The sequence below is a fragment of the Pan troglodytes genome, chromosome 11 (assembly GCF_028858775.2).
Source record: "Pan troglodytes isolate AG18354 chromosome 11, NHGRI_mPanTro3-v2.0_pri, whole genome shotgun sequence".
Classification (NCBI taxonomy): domain Eukaryota; kingdom Metazoa; phylum Chordata; class Mammalia; order Primates; family Hominidae; genus Pan; species Pan troglodytes.
The window spans coordinates 73,457,966-73,475,796 of NC_072409.2; the positions used below are offsets into that span (position 1 = coordinate 73,457,966).

General features: G+C 38.5%; 1 protein-coding gene across 2 annotated transcripts in view; it reads right to left on the minus strand.

Annotated features, from left to right (window-relative positions):
• RASEF (RAS and EF-hand domain containing) overlaps positions 1–17,831 on the minus strand; it is a 74,483-nt gene that overhangs the window by 14,494 nt on the left and 42,158 nt on the right. For both annotated transcript variants that reach the window (XM_016961017.3, XM_520093.8), the window contains 10 exons: positions 15,610–15,687; positions 12,825–12,940; positions 10,608–10,676; positions 8,564–8,648; positions 7,649–7,737; positions 4,040–4,274; positions 3,577–3,714; positions 3,313–3,460; positions 1,502–1,583; positions 149–263 (listed from right to left, as the gene is read on the minus strand). In XM_016961017.3, coding sequence (XP_016816506.2) covers positions 149–263; positions 1,502–1,583; positions 3,313–3,460; positions 3,577–3,714; positions 4,040–4,274; positions 7,649–7,737; positions 8,564–8,648; positions 10,608–10,676; positions 12,825–12,940; positions 15,610–15,687 — 1,155 coding nt within the window. The remainder of the gene's footprint in view (positions 1–148; positions 264–1,501; positions 1,584–3,312; positions 3,461–3,576; positions 3,715–4,039; positions 4,275–7,648; positions 7,738–8,563; positions 8,649–10,607; positions 10,677–12,824; positions 12,941–15,609; positions 15,688–17,831) is intronic.

Genomic DNA, 17,831 nt, shown 5'->3' on the forward strand with positions numbered 1-17,831 from the left:
GTTCTGCCTGTAGCATCCAATTCTTCCTGATGGCTTGGATCAATGGTTCCTAATCAAGTTCATTCTGACAAAGAAGAGAGACAGCATTTTCCAAGATGGCCTAAAACTTCCTCGTGTAATTTTCTGTTTCTCCATTATGATTTCTTACCTCAATCATATCTACCCATTCTCGTATGTTAAGAAAGCTTTTCTCACATGTAACATCATACAGCAGCAAAACACCATCTGCCTTTCTGAAGTAAGACTTGGCAATACTTCTGAATCTGAGAAAGAGAAAACCACATCATCAGTCAGTTTGTGTTGCCTCATTCTTCTTCTCTTTTATGCTCATTTTTTTCTCCTCTTCTAAAATCAACACCAGTTGAGAAGACTCTAACTGCAATATATGACTGAGACATAGGCATTTCAAAGGTCTCGAATGACCCAATGAAAGGTAACATGATGAGAATCTGGGTGACCGACTTAGAAAATCCAATCCTTCTCTCTACCAAACAACCCCAAGAATGTCTACAATCCCCAGAGCACAACCAGGGCAAGGTTGAGAGCACAGTTTCCAAAAATTTCAACCTCAGCAACAAGCTACCAGAACCCACAGGTGGGACACAGAGGAGGCTGGAAGGAGATACGAACTAGAGAATACTTATTTTTGGTGGTGGTGGTGGTTAGGGAGTATTGTGGGTGGGTGGAGGAACTACCAGTGTGGAACGCTGTAACATACCAGGACTTTACATACATGGGGGTCAGGGGATTCACCGTGGGAAGAGAACACCTCAACACACATGCCCTAACTCGAAACCCAGTGCAATATTTTATAAGTATTTTAAATACAGTCATGTCAACCACAAATATTTTTTATATGTTGAAATTCCCAATCTGCTAGAGAATATGAGCACCATGGGGGCAGGTATTTGTGCCTGTCTGTTCACCACTGAATCTTAGCATGCTGAATAATGCCTGGTACAGAGGCAGGCACCCCATACTTATGGGTTGAACAATTGAATGGATTTTGTTCCCAAGGAGTTAAACAAGATTAAAATCTGTGCTTAATGCTCTGCTTATCGGTAATGAATGCAAGGTAAGGTGCCATCACCAGATGCAAGTCTGCTATGCGGTTTGTGCCTCTGCCCTTAATCAAGGGGAGCTGACTGGTTCTCTTCTCCATCATTTATTGTTCTACAGCCAGGGAGTTCCTCAGGCTGTCACTGCACTCAAAAATGCTGCCTCTCATGTTAGCAAAGGGCACTCTCTGTCTCAACTGAACATCGGCTCAAAAGAAGCTTAAAGATCCTCTTCTCACAGGAGTCATAGGTAAATGAAGGAGATGTGCGAGAATATAAGCATTTTAAAGTTATAATACACTTTATAATTATACATGTAATTATGCATATAATTATAAAGTATGTTATAATTATAGAATTTTGAGTATGAAGAACATCAAGTGGCCTGCAAGGCTTGTTAATGCAAACCCAGGATAGCCCATAGCGCTGCGGAATGCACTTGCCTCTCCTGACCAGCTGTATCCCAGAGCTGCAGAACTGTTCGTTCTCCATCCACAATGAGGGTTTTCATTTGGAAATCAACTCCTGAAAAGGAAGGTGAGAGTGGAGAGCAGGATGTAAATAATTCCATTGGCTTTTTACTTTCAAGCCTTCTTTAGATGAAGCAAAAGCCAATAATACACAGCTCAGCCAGGGAGGGAGGAATGAACATGACCTTTAAGGAGAGTGACCTTCAAATAGGAATGACAAGTCAGACCACACGTGTGTGCAGAGGCACCATCTGCAGGTTGGCTGACTTGGGGAATGATTTAATTTATGAGCCAAGGGAAAAATCTGTTTTATTTTCCCTGATGACTGGATGAACTCAGTCATATTTGTGTGTGTGTGTGTGGGTGTGTGTACACGTGTGTATGAGTGGGCATGCATGAATGTGCAGGTGTATACGTGTGTGTATGTATGTGTGTAGGTGCAGATACGTGTTTTGTGTATATGCATGTAATATGTATATGTAGGTATATATGTATAAATGTATGTATATCTAAACATGTATACATATGCGTGTGTATATATACACACGTTAGTGCACACACACATTTACATGCATCATGATCTCTGACAACTGAACCAAATACTGTATGTAGTCTTTTTATGAATCAAATTGAAGTAAACTTTCAGCTTTGTTAATGTTGAAGAGTGTATCAGAGAACCATAAATTTACAAAGACACTCACTGTGAAGAGGACAATCAGTCTGTTCTAACATTTCGGGTGATCAAAATAAGAACTCTTTAGATGAAGAAGAAAAATAAATGATAATTTGCATATCTTCAACTCCTTTTACTGATTATTATGCAAATTTGGGAAATCAGGATACTACTTGTTCTATTGTTCTGTTGTGAAGGTGGGGAACGGATCATATATCTGGCTATGATTTTGACCATAATGACAAAGTGGCAATCCATATTGTCACTTTGTCAACATCAAATACTTCAGCAGAAAGGGTTTTCCTGGCCACCCTGTGTAAAACCGCACCTCTCCCTAAACTTCTTTTTTGTACCTTTTCCCTCCACTGGGATGTAAGTGCAGTGGAGGCTGGGATTGTCAGCCTTCTTCATGGTGTATCGTTTGTACCTACAACAGCATCTTGTTTTTAGTGGGACTCAGGAAATACATGCTGAATAAATGAATCTGATATCTCAGGATCTAAATTTGATTCAATTCATCTGATTGGCTAAGCAGATATCTCTCTTTTTTTTTTTTTTTTTTTTTTTTTTTGTGGCAGGGTCTCACTCTATCACCCAGGCTGAAGTGCAGTGGTGTGATCTCGGCTCACTGCAACCTCCGCCTCCCAGGTTCAAGCGACTCTCCAGCCTCAGCCTCCCGAGTTGCTGGGACAACCAGCACCCACCAGCATGCCCAACTAATTTTTGTATTTTTGGTAGAGATGGGGTTTCGCCATGTTGGCCAGGCTGGTCTTGAACTCCTGACCTCAAGTGATCTCCCTGGCTCGGCCTCCCAAAGTGCTGGGATTACAGGCATGAATCACTGCACCCAGCCAGATATCTCTGTCATTTTAATCTTCCTTTCCTAAAAGCAGGCCTTGGCCAAAACAAGAAGGACCTTTCCATAGACTAGGAGACACACACACACACACACACACACACACACACACACACACACACATTTATATATGTGTGCATACACAGAGAAGGAGAAAACTGTTTAACTGAGCATCTGTGTATGTAATCCCTGAAGAAGAGAAAATCAAGCTAAGGAAGGTCATTTTCCCATTATCAACCGAAATACGAGCCATACCCAGGGTGGCGCTTATATTTTCTCGAAATTCATTCTTGCAAAGTCTCATGAGGAAACTAGACTTCCCCACTGCAGCATCCCCAGCAAGTACAATCTTGTAAGCCTTCTGTGAGCTAAAAGATTTAGCGTTGTCATCTACCAGGTCTGTCTGGGGGGAAAAGCCACAGTGAATGATAACGGTATTGCCAGTTTTCATCCTAATAAGTAACACTGCACAGAAAATAAGCAGTGTTCATGAATAGGAGTGTCTCGGAGACCACCTACCTGGGGCGAGAGTGCTGAGATGGGCTTTCTTGATGAACTAACAATGCTGCCTTCACTAACAGACCCTTGGGGCTTCCAGTCTAAGACGGAAGCCACATCTTCTAAACCAAATGTCTCTTCATCCCTTATGTCAGGAACCTATTTTTTAAAAAATGTCAGCAGTTAAATTAAAAAATGTCAGCAGTTAAAATACAAAGTCTAAAATGTATACATTATGGATTAAAAAGAAGAAAACTATGCAGCTAAATCAACAGTCAATGCTATTAATATTAGGGAATAGAGTGACACTGAATGGCAATCTATGAGAATTTCTCCCTAACTCTGTGGAGGAAAAAGCATTTTACTAACTATGCTTTACATCTATGACCTTTAAAACAGATTTCCATGACAGATAGAAGGCAAATAAGGTGACAGATTTCAATCACGTAGAAGGCCTAGGAGAGCAGTGGTTTCTGGGGCTTACATCTGTGTCTGAAGCATCACCTCCAAAGCTCTCCTGCACCCCGTGTGACCTCTGAAATCCCCTCTGGTGCTTGTATTCCACTTCTGAGTCATACTCATTGGGATCTCTCAAGGTAGACAAGCCGCTGTCGAAGCAGCTTTCAGGCAGGCTGTCAACTTCACAATTTGTCCTCTGCAGAGGATCACAGAGGGCCAGGGAGTCACAGTCCTCATCCACATAGGAAGAGCGGGATGACCTGGTAATACAGAGGAAGACCAATTTACCTGAGGGCTGGAAATGCTCAAGAACATACAGGCAATAGACCACATGCCATTAGATGGAATCAAGTAGGCCGACTGTGGCTAAGAGCCGCAGTGTTATTTCATGATTAGGCATTAGGGGAAATAAAATGCTTAAAGCACCATCAGTTCATTCTATGCAGCAATCAGTTAAGATAAAGAACCTTACGTCAAACACTTAACAAACAAAGCCATTAAAAAAATCATGTTCTTTATTTCCTGATACAAAAAGAATTAGAGTACCTAAGACATAAACACAATCGCAAGTTGTATTCATAAAAATGTATGCAGAATATATGAGCTTTTTTACTCTAAGGTGGTCAGACCATATTCTGAACATTGTGTCCATTTCTGGATAACATCTCTACTTAAAAGGGCTGCTGAGAGCCCAAACAGAAAAGGCAACCACAATGTCAGACTCAAGACCCTCAGAGCTGAAAAATAAGATTCAGTGTACTCAACTTAACTCTTAATGGTTTCTCTCTTCAAATACTTGAAGAGCTGATACATGAAGAAGACCACATCCTCTCAGGTTGCACAAGACAAAATAAGATAAGCTTTTCTGGGTGTCATATTTCTAATCAACATGGCAAAAAATGATAGGCAATTAGAAACATCTGATAAAAATAAGCAATTAGAAACATGACTGGAATGTATGATTTGACACGTAAGTTTTCTGCCACTAAATGTTGACACACCGTCTGGAAACACCCCTCTGGGAGATGTTTCATAGGGAGGGAGGTGCCTCAGATAAAGGCTGGAACTCCTGACTTCTATAGATCTTACCATTAGTGAAACTCTGAAGATTTTATAAGTGAGGGAGAAATTCACATCAAATAAGAGAATCATAAGAAACTGTATACATTCCTGTTTACTTTAGCTTTTCCATTTGATTTCCATAAGAATCTAAGTTTACCAATTATGGTTATGACTTATTTACCAGCCACTACACCCTGGGCACCATCCTACCAATTTGCTTACACGAATCATTGGAAAGGGAGAATGGGCACGATACATAGGTCTTCAGATATGAGAAACAAGAAGTGGATATGCTTAGATGAGAGAAGGTAAGCTTAATATAATTAAGTATGAGCCATGTAAATCTGAGAAGTCAAAAGTATTTTTATGCCATTAGCAAATGTTTAAAATTAATTAAAAAGATGATGTAACTAACTTTCTCTCTCTCAATACTGCTCAATTACAAAGTCTTTATTCTGAGCCAAGAATTTTATATCATAACTCAATCTATATAGCTAGCTACGTGTGTGCATGTGTGCGTGTGTGTGTTAATATACCGTTAATAACAATAACAATAAAATATATTGTTAATATATTTTAATATTAATTTATTTATTGTTAATATATACTATTAATAACAATAACAATGAAAATATATTGCCAATATATTATTGCATTATTTATAAAACTCTCCTTCTGAAACTGATTTTAGGTCCATCTATAAAGCATATAAGAAAACCATTCTAATTATAATATACTACAAACTACTTCAGTTCCATGTCTTCATTACTGGTTATGATTTATTTTAAGCCTACTTGTATTTTGACAAGGAGCAAAGAAAACATGAAGTTCTGAATTAAAAATTCACCTGAATAAACATCTAGACTCTAAATTGAAAATATAGGCACACTCAGCATTATGCAATATACTTATGTAACAAATCTGTGCATGTACCCCCTGAATCTTAAATAAAAGTTGAAAATTTTTAAAAGTAAAAATAAAAACATAGGTACAGGTCAAACTTTCTCAAACTCAATTGAACTGCATATCCTTTTCAAAGTCAACCATCTTGCCAACACTCAATAATTTCATTATAATTAACTATGTAAAAGTACAAAACAAATTAAATCTTTGTTAGAGTTCTTGCAAAGAACAAAGCCAAAATAAATTTTAAAGTTAAAACCAAATAAAGCTATAAAAACAATACAATTTTATTGTACATCTAATCTGATGTACAACATGCTTTTATTACATTTTTATATTAGCATCAAAAAGAAAATAAAATGTTATCTTCTTATGTCAAAATAATCACCCCCCCCACACACACACCCAGAAGGGGCATGGTGTTGAGGCTACGGTGGCCTCTCATTACAGCTCAAGGAGGTAGGCACATGAGTGCTACGTCACTCAAACATGCTGGGGACGTGATGACTTTGTCCCCTGGAATCTTTCGTTGATGAGCTCTACTCCAGTTCTTATGAGGCTTTCATGGTGTCTAATCTTTCCAAAATGAATCATGGTGAAATTTCTGAAATACTTTTCAGTTGTATACCTTTCCCCCCAATTTGCTTAGAATCAGTTTTAAATATTAGTCAAAAATGACATCACACCTACACATTTTTAAAAATCGATTATTTCTCAATAACAGAATAGTCAGCCATCTATAAATCAAGCCATTAAATTTTTTTATTGAGCTAATCAGTGAACAGTAGAAACCACTTAAACCTGATAGAATTTTCTTAGAAATGATCACCAATAAGCCTTCGTAACAGGTCTTCCTAAATGGCAACCTGACCATTTCTAACACCAGGATGTTAAGTACATTATTCTTTTTACCAAAAGTACCCAAATGAAAAGGGGATGAACGTGAATCTGAAAGTCACAAAGAAATAGAGAGTCGGAAACTTTTTGTTTATGCTTTCACTTCTAATTTCAAATTTTTGACATATTACAAAATTAACTAGCAACACTGGACATATGTGTATAAACATACACATACACTCATGTAATCTCTAAGTGATTACTAGGTCTCAAGTAATAAAAGGCCTAATATTTCAGTTCATTTGATTAAACACAAGGCTAAATTCTAACTTTTGGCAAGCCTCTGTGACTCCTTCAATACAGTAGCTATTTTACAAGGATCTACTAGCGATATTTATATTTGCTTTGAGAGTTTCCCTTTTCTGCAACATAGCTCATATAATATTATGCTGAGCTATTAAATATTTACAGATCATGCCAATAGTTTCAACATTATATACCAGAAACACTGCAGCATCATATACTATAATTCTGCTGGTTTCCCTGAAACATCTCTTATTGAGTCTGCTTCTAAGAAACAAGACATGATTAGAGATGAGGTAATGATGAGCATATATAAAACTAACTCATAACATCTTCAGGAAATAACTTTGCCCTCTCTGAAACACTTTTAATTTTTACACGATTCATGTTTCAGAACTTTTAACATCATAGAAAATATAAATTAGTGACCAAAGTATATTCTATTATTTTAATCCACCTCCAAGGAAATTTACTTTCCTTTTAACTGTGATTCTGAACTTGAACAGAAAGTTAGGACGAGTTAACATACCTGTCATAGCCTAGAGGTTGAGGGGAATGACCAAGGAATTTGGGACTGCTTCTAGAAATTGTATTCCCTGGTGAGATATTATTTATATGCTGTAATATAGAAGTAATCATTTGTTAGTTCATGTAATTTTCATGTAAACATTTTATATACACGTAGGTACACACAAACCCATTTTTTAAAACTGTAGCACACTACTCAAACTTCTAATGTAACTAAAAGTTTGTTACACTACCTGAGCAAATGTGAGCAAAAAATCAAGGGAAACATTGCAACGAAGATGACTGCCATAGTACGCTCTCCTCCTCATCCTATCTTACGTCCAAACCCTACTGCATATTCCATAAAGGAGTACTATGGTTCCCCACTTTGCCAGGATCCTGCAACTCAACTTCCTTGAATGTGTCTCTTCTTGAACCATAATTTGGCTTAGTGACTGACTCCTCCATATCCCAATACGACCCTGGAATCTTACACATGAAGCTGACTTCCAAAAGTGGGATAAGAGGTCTTATGACAAATGCAGTCTGGGAGAGGTCCTTAAAGTTCCAAATGAGCTAAGCTGATTTCTGTAGGAGGGTTTGAAATCCAAGGCTCCCATTCTGAGCATCTCACTGGCATAAAGAATACTCACAAGTCTAAACTCTTTCAGGCCAAAGATCCCATCTTACACACCTATCTCTAGATTCCTAGAACATCTATAAAAAGAGTTGGTTAACATTGAGACACTTATTTCTTCAGAGGAGTAGCATATTTTTTAATTTGGAAAAATGCTGCCTCGTTTTATTTTATGGAAAGATCTTCTCATTATTATAAGGACTTACTTGCTCTCCTTTAAGAAATTACATTATTTTCATCAACACCAAAATACTCCACCACTAGAAAGAATGAAATACATGGTAAAACTATGTGGCATACCAAAGATCTGTTGAACTTGCTATAACTGTTTTCAAGGGCACTTCGAAGGCCATCATTACTGTCATGTAGCTTCCGGTTAGCTGTTCTGCAGGGTAAAGAAACAAGCAGAAAGAGAGACAAGGAAAGTATCATTGGGGGTCACTGTCATCACTTTCTTTTCTAGCTTTAACATTCAGAATGTGGAATAGCTTATCATCTTCTGCAACTTTCCACCACTTCCCTTCAAACCTCAAAAACTGAGATAATTCATTACTTAAAGTACAAGAACTAAATCGATTACTCCTCTCTCTTTAAAGGTCTCAGGGCCTTGCAGGAATCAACTGTCTATGCTGTGGAACTCACTCTTCCTTAAGGTAGCCCCGCTGATTGAACAGATTTCATGCAGGTCTTTCAAAGCTCCCTAAATGCCTGAACCTGGCCAGCCAGTTCCCACATTTCAGAGGTCAGGGATGAACGCAGTGTGTTATATCAGGCTTCATGCTCCTGGCAGCTCCTGCATTCTATGCACAGCCTGGCACTGTTCCACCAGGTACCGTCGTGTAGCAGGTAAACACTTGGGTGATGATCTCAGTCAGGTCTGGGTTCAAATCCTAACTCTTATTTCCATATGACTTAACAGAAGTCATTCAAGCTGTCAGAGCTTCAGCGCCCTCTTGTACAGCAAAGCTATGATTCCACAGCTCCTACACCACAGAGTGGCTAACCTTCCCCAGCTTAAGGCTGGTTCACCCTTCGCATCTTAGCTCAATCCTCACTTCCTCCAGAACACTTCCTTGACCTTCTTTGATAGGCCAAAGCTCCCCTTAGGGGACATGTACCTTTCTTTTGCTGCATCTCTCTTGTTTGGCCTTTTATATTTATTTCTATGATTATTGATCCATTTCTGTCTTCTTCCCCTAAACTAGCCCCATAAGGGGAAAGAGATTTTTCACCCACTTCCCACTCTATCCTTTGCTCCTGGCATACCTGGCCTGTAAGAGGTGCTGACAAATCTGTTGAATGAATGAATAAATAAAATAACTTGAAGGATTACTGAAATACATGAACTCTACAACTGCCACAGGTGAGACTTAATAAGCATTCAAAAATGGTGAAAAAAAAAAAGGTCAAACCTGACCTGACTTCATTGAGGGGAACTGAAATCAGAAGACAATGCAGCATGGGTGGAAAAGAAAGGGGAAGGAGAGGGGTAGGTTTTGTGGGGAAGACCCTCAGAGGATGGAACTGCTATAACCTAGTCACAAAGCTGACAGAGTGGGTATATTTCTACTTGGGGAGAGGGAAGAAAACCTAAGAAAAATATACTTCTAAGTAAACAAAACAAACTGAGAAAGAATTGTGGAGGCAGAACCCTGTGGCCCCACTAACAAGAGAAGCCTCAAAAACTCGTGGTACGGGCCGGGCGCGGTGGCTCATGCCTGTAATCCCAGCACTTTGGGAGGCCGAGGCGGGCGGATCACGAAGTCAGGAGATCGAGACCATCCTGGCTAACAAGGTAAAACGCCGTCTCTACTAAAAAAATACAAAAATTAGCTGGGCCTGGTGGCGGGTGCCTGTAGTCCCAGCTACTCGGGAGGCTGAGGCAGAAGAATGGCATGAACCCAGGAGGCGGAGCTTGCAGTGAGCCGAGATTGCACCACTGCACTTCAGCCTGGGCGACAAAGCAAGACTCCGTCTCAAAACAAAAAACAAAAAACAAAAACAAACAAACAAAAAAACTCATGGTACAGAACTCGGAGAAAGCTGAGTGCTCAGGGCCATTTTTCTTTATAGAGGCATAATAAAGACACACTGGACATATCCCCTGACTTCTCAAGATGTTTAGAGATTTATACTCTATTCCCACATCTGAATAATTTATTTAGGATTATAAGCATCAGAAAGCTAAGAGGAGATGCCAAGTGCACACCCTGAGAAGAAACACCCACTGACCCGCGAACCCAGTGTTCAGAACATGGCAACTCACGTTCTATGTGTTATGTCTTTTATTAACAAAAAAATAAGTGAAATGTAAATGTAATGAGCATTTGATCTGAGGACTTACTGGAGTATTTCAATTTGCCTCTCAAGACTATTTCGATCTTCTGTGTATTCTCGGATTATTTCCAGATCCCTGTAAAATTGTATTTTATGTTTGAGTGAGAATTAGGTGTCAAGTCCTGCCTCACGTATACCTACCCTCCCAGACCCTTTCCCACCTTTTTCAAAGACGAGTGTCCTTGGCCACAGTTTTCTACCTTTCCCGTGCTCCTGCTCTGGGCCTCTGTGGCCTCAGCAGCCTCCTCTCCTTCTGCAACTCCACAAACACACTCACATCCTGTGCTTTCTCCTGTGAGTCTCTGCCCCGCCTCCGACATCACAAGCCTAGAGCTTCTCCTCCTCAGCCCATCTCAGCACCCACCAGCTCTTCCATCCCCATGCTCACTGACCCAGCTCTGTTCTCCATGAGGGCTGAACCTCCTGAGTCCCTTCTAAGGGCGTCTCAGAAACTGTGCCTTCAATCCTCTGAACCTTCCCTGCTCATCTAAAGCCTTCTATAATCCCAACTCCATCTATTTTCTCCTTTCCTGTGATTCCTTCCTCTTTCCATCTCACACTACTCCTGCTCTCCCTCCTCTCCTTACCTAAACCACAGAGATCCCCAAAGAACCAGGCTTGCTAAGCTCGTGAGACACTCATTCTGTGGCAATCCCTCTGTTGCTTTATGATGGAAGCTCTGGCTTCTTCCCCAAACTGCTCAGAACACTGGCCCTCTCCTCCAGCCCCTATCCCCCTGAGCATACAAACCTCATCACTAGCTTCCCAAAATGCCCAGGCTATCAAGTTTGGTTCACAATAACCTGTCCATCTGCTACCCTGGATGATAAAAGTACACATTTCCTAATTGTCTATAGGAATTTAAGTTCCTTAAACCAAAATTCGGGGGCCTTCTATGATAACCTTAAACTAGCTTTTAAACTTTTTAATTTTTTTTTAAACTTTTGCTTTTCTATTCAAAATGTCTCTTTCTGCCCTGTGGTCTGACCACCTTTCCCCAAGCCGTATCCTTCCCTATGTTCTGGTCCCTGCTTTGGTTACTGCCTTACCTGGAACATCTCTGAGACTCTCTTTTCCCATCTGTAAAATGGACACAATGAAGGTCCCTGTCTCACCAGATGTTCTGTGGACTGGATCAGTTAATGCTTGTGAAGGAACAGGACAGTGCCTGGCAGGCAGCAGTGCCACTAGCTCTGAGTTGCTGATGTTGCCATCCTGGCTGCCTCTCTCCCCTTTCCCAGCACAGAGCTATCTTTCTACCTAGACTCACCTCCAGCATCACCTCTTCAATACAGTTCTTCACCTCTTCTGAACTAAAACAAAACCTTTTCTGTGATCACACAGCAATTAACCCAAACCATGACTACGTTAGTGGCACTACTTCTGATATTTTTTAGCTCTTCTGTTGTTAAACCCTATAATCTTTTTGCTTTTTTTCCCAACTAAATTTGAAGTTCTCATCATATATATATACACATATATATATACATATATATATATATATGTGTATATATATATGATGTGGGCTCTGTGTTTTGAGATTTTATATATATATATATTCTCCACTCATAACTCCTTATCTAGTTCAGAGACTTGTATGTAGTAAACGATAATATTTCACTGTTTTCTCTTGTAAGACCTTAATTCTGATTAAAGTTTGCAAACAAACCCAAAAAAAGATATTTTTCCCAAGTGTACATGTCCTAGGGGATACACATATATACACATATCTATGCATTTTATATTTACCATCCATATAAAAATATACATGTCTATGTTCCTTATATATAAATACGTGTCTGTGAATGTATGTATGTGTATTAGGTTTTATGGTATTAACACCATACTGCAAAACTAACACACACGAAAATAGACTTGCCTACTTTTCCCTTTCTTATGTTTTATGGCCAGGATTCCTGACTTCAAAACACTTTAATAAGTACTAACCCTTGACACTGTGGTATATTCTTTTAGCTCCCAGTTAATTCAAACATTTATTAAGCCCGGCACTAGCCAAAACAGACAATAATTATTCTATTTGCTTAAAAAAATTAAAAACATAAAAAACGCTAGGAAACCTGATACTGAAAATAAAATCATTAGAAAGTAAAGAAGATATTAGCAAAGTTACTAACTCTTCATTATTCCATAGCTGAGCTTCTTTTGCCTGAGTGATCATCTCAATATTCTACTCAAACTAACAAATAAAATGCAAAGTTCATACCTTTCAGTATTCAGACTCTGATCAGCATAATCACTTTTCAAAGCATCTAACTCACTCTGAAGAAAGGCTATGTTTGTCTGTGCTTCTAAAAGGTCTTTCTTAACTTTCTGGTTTTCCTGGATAAAAGGAAAAGTGGGGGTCATTCGATTCAGATTTTCCTCTGCCTGGGAGAAATGAAGTAAAGTGTCGTGTCACCCTCCCACACCACTCTCACCCTTCCACAACTCTTCAAAATCTCAGTGTTCAAACAACTATTTGTCAATTCAAGGTAATTTGAAATCAATATAAATTAATAAAGTGTCAAAAATCAAAACCCTCAAAGTCATTCTTCATTTTTTTATGCTTGATATTTGACACCAAACTACAACAGTCAAGGGTTTATCATGATGTATTTCAACACATTATTGGCAAATTAACTGACACCAACCATTCGAATGCTTGCTTTATTTAATGAGCGCTTTAAAATTATTGATAAACATTTTGTGGAATCAACAGTACCCATTACCAGGTACACTGGCTACTTTTTACAAATAAATTCTATCACTTAATATTTTAAGTTTTACACTTAAAAATAAACCAGTGTGATTTGAAAATTTCTGTATTTTCTTAAAATAATATTGGAGACATTCGTTCAAGATGGTGGATGGAGCACATGAATTTGTCTTTTTCCCCTTCAAAACCTCACTAAAATGAAATGCCAAAGGAAATGAACCAATAACAGTTAAAAGAATGGAAGAGCATCCCAGAGCATTCAAGTGACTTAAATGCACTTCTAGAAAGTGGAAATTGATGGAAATGTGTTGCCAAAGGGAACAGAGTGGGGAAATGGAAGATTAGAGGAAGTGTGTTCAAGGTTTTGACACAGAATCCAGAAGGAGACAAGTGACCGGGCCGAACCCCAGAAAGACAGAACCAGATATGGGGTTGGAAAGAGAGATTAAAACTGTATAGTAAGCCACCCTTCCCACCAAGCCCATTCCCTATCTTACCCTAGCAAGTAATAGCAGAGAGCCAGAGTGGATTCTGAAGACAAGGCAGAGATTATCTTTTTAAAACTAAGTGGCTCCTGTAAAAAAAGCTAAGGCTTCTCTCTGAATATCCCTGCCCCACTCACACTGGTAACTGGGGTCCCCTGCCAGCTTCACACACAGAGCTCCTAGGAAGACACTCTCTCGGGAGAAAGGCCTTCAGGTGAGCATATCTGTTCACACCGTCCCACAGGATCCTACACCAGCTACCTTAAGTGACCAAGCTAGTCCTTCATTTTAAAATATGAACAGATCACCAACAACTGCCAGGTAGTTGAAGAAAAATGGTACCTAGAAATAATTAAATTAATAAATCCCAGAGGAGTCCCAAAAAAGCCTATTTATCTAAACAAACTTAATAAATTGTGAGGGGGAATGTAGACATTCTCAAATATTCAAAAACAGAAAATTTCTCTCTCACATGTTCTTTCTGAAGAAGTTTCTTGAGGATGTGCTATGCCGAAATGAGGATGAAACCCTCTCCTCCCAAAAAATTGTAATATGCAAAATGCTGCAATTCAGTGAAAGGCCTAGTGAAAAGAAATTGCAGAACATATGGGTAGCAAGTTTAAAAAACAATCAGTCCAATAAGAACTGAAATTTTGCCAGGTGCGGTGGCTCACGCCTATAATCCCAGCACTTTGGGAGGCCAAAGCAGGTGATCACGAGGTCAAGAGATTGAGACCATCCTGGCCAACATGGTGAAACCCTGTCTGTATTAAAATTCAAAAATTTAGCGGGGCGTGGTGGTGTGCATCTATAGTTCCAGCTACTTGGGAGGCTGAGGCAGGAGAATCACTTGAACCCAGGAGATGGAGGTTGCAGTGAGCCAAGATCGTGCCACTGTAGTCCAGCCTGGTGACAGAGCAAGACTCCATCTCAAAAAAAAAAAAAAAAAAAAAACTGAAATTTTATAGACTCCAAAATTAATATTTTCAAGGAGAAAAACTAAACAAATTTCATGCATTGGAAAGACTAAATAAGTCTTAAGGTATCAGTGATATCATGAAAATGGTAACGCTTTTTGCAAGAAGAAACCAAAAAATCAACCAGAAAATCCAAGAAAAACAAATAACTCTACAAGAATGTCATTATCCAAATACAAAGCCTACTAAGATGTGGAAAAATCTGGAACTAGGAATTCATTTGACCATGAAGCTGGGAACCTTCTAAGTGGATCAGAGATAATAAATGGAGAGAAAGAAATGCAAGCTTCACTCATTTCTTAGCTCTGCAGTGAAAATATTTAGAATCGTAAGAAAGAAAATGCTCTTTATCTGCTTTCAAATTTGAGAGTTAATCTAAAACCAAACTAAATAAAACTCATAACAGAAGATATGTAAATGTTACCAATTTTGTTAGTACTAAAAGTAGATGTGGCTGGCGTAAGATGGAAAAGCGACAGAAAAAAAAAACTTGGAAGAAGGGGCAAGGCACTAATATCCTCATCACTAAGCCAGGAATACAGACCAGAGCTGATGTTGCAAGAACACAGGGTTAACTGTGTTATATAAAATGTAAGCACTATGTCTTTACTACTTTGTATGAAAAATAAGTAAAAGCTTTCACAATAAGTGGCATATTATTGAGGGAAAAGCCTGCATAAATAATATCTTTGATCAAAGTTATTTTAAGGACTTTTTCTAACTACAGTATTAACTTCTCTTTAAGCTGCTCTTCCTGGAACACTGAAATAAGAGCATGAGGATGTGGTCTAACAGGAAGTGCATTTCTGTAAGTGAAAAGGTAATTCTTACCATTGATAAATCATAAATTTGTTTTTTCAAGGCAGCCACATCTTCCTTTTGACTTACGCGTTTTGATTGTTCTTCGAGCTGAAAGACCAAATAAAAGTTGTGTGCTTACAAACTCACTTTGAATTGCTTTGGTTAAGTTTAGGACTATCCTTGAATATACATATGAGAATTCTAGAAGTCACCAATTTTCAACATTATGCAACTTTATAAATCATTAAACTACATAAAATCCAAAAGGATTTGAAATTTTGTTCTAAATAATTTAAACATTTGAAAAAGGGGTTTTGTTGTGAAATGAACTTTTTTGGAAAGAGCTGAAAAGCCTTTTTTGGAAATCATTCAACTATTAAGCAATCCAGTTCTTGCTTTTTTCAGTTATGCTACATTAGAATCTGGATCTTTTTATTCTCCTTTGTATTATCTGCATTTAACACTTTCCATTCTGTATTACAATTATTTAGAAATGTCTTACCTTCCCTGCTACAGAGCAAGATTTTTTAAGAGCAGAATTAGTGTCAGATTCACCTATGTTTTCCTCATGGTGAGTTCAAGAAATGCTTATTAAATAACTAAAATCAATAAAATCTGAGTATAACAGGAAGCTAGAGACACAAACACACTTGATTATATATACCTACATTTAAGCTTTGCTTGATGATTAACTCATTTCTACATGAGCTTTGCTTGCTGGTTGACTCATTTCTATTGCAATTACAAACTCGTTACAAGTACCAGACTAAATTGGTTCCACACATTTATAACCTGGAGAACAACAACAACAACAACAAAATGCCTTTCCTACCAACAGCTTGCATCCTCTGGGAATGGTGGGGATCTGTTGGTATTCATTATTGGAATGTTTCTGCACTGATCAAAATGGATCCCACATTTCACCAAGTCTAAGTGCTTTGATTCTGGACCTTCTTCACCTTGCCAGATGCTATAAAGGGATAGTGTTTACATAACAACGTCATGACTGCCACGAGGCTGACTCTGACTGAGAAAAGCCATTGATTTAAACACGCATTTTGACTTCAGGGAAGAAAAACCATCGGGGAAAAATGAGTTTCTCAGAAACAAGGACACAGTTAGTGGCAATTGTAACAAATTTGTAAACTATAGCCCTTAATGTACTCTGAAATAAACATCTTGCTGTTTTGCCTAACAACCACATCAGGCATGCAGGAAGTCTGGTATAAGTGAGAAAGCACAAACTGTGTAGTAAGATGGCTTCATCAGTTATTAGCTGTGTGACTCTGAACAAGTTAGTTAACCTCCCTGGAACTCAGTCCTCATCTCTAAAAGTAGGATATTTATACCTTCCTCAGAGAAAGTTTAAGAATTTGATTTTTTAAATCATGAAAAAGAGCTTAGTGAACTGCAAAGTCAATAAAATATCAGTCATTATGGTTAGGAAAGACAGTTTATTAATAATTGCATTTTATATATCAGAAACTAAAAATCAGAAAAATGATGTGAACTATTCCAGGTGCTTCAGGGAAAAATGGGTACAGTTTTGACAAGGATTCAGGTCTCCTGACACATGGCCTTTCTTACTGTTCGGACCACTTGGGCCTCATCAGTCGCTGCATCTCTTCTTGTAGACATTCCTTTAAAGATTTGGGAAGCCACAGAAATAAGTCAGGGCAGTGACTCAGTGAATTTGTGGCTCTAGCATAAACAGAAGATTGTTCTATTCAATTCTGTAATATAAGCATAGTATGCATGGTCTAATAACTTTTGAAAATTAGATATAAGGTTCAAATTGATATTCATTTTCTAAGGAGGCTACTGGGGAGAATTCTTAATCATCCCAGAGGTTTAAATTGCAATAGTGTATAAAATACAAAATATAGCTAATTGCCACTTAATCTCATCACCACTTTCAGAGATGATTTTTTATTTTTTTTTAAGATAGTGACATAATCATGGCTCACTGCAGCCTTCCTTCTCCCAGCTTCAAGTGATCCTTCCACCCCAGCCTCCTGAGTCACTGGGACTACAGGCATGTGCTACCACATGCAGTTAATTTTTAAAATTTATTTATTTATTTATTTTTGCAGTGGTGGGATCTCAACTATGTCACCCAGGCTGGTCTTGACCTCCTGAGCACAAGCAATCCTCCTGCCTCAGCTTTCCAAAGTATTAGGATTACAGACATGAGCCACCATGCCCAGCAAGGATGATCCTTTTTTAATTATCCATTTTCATTTTAGCTAACA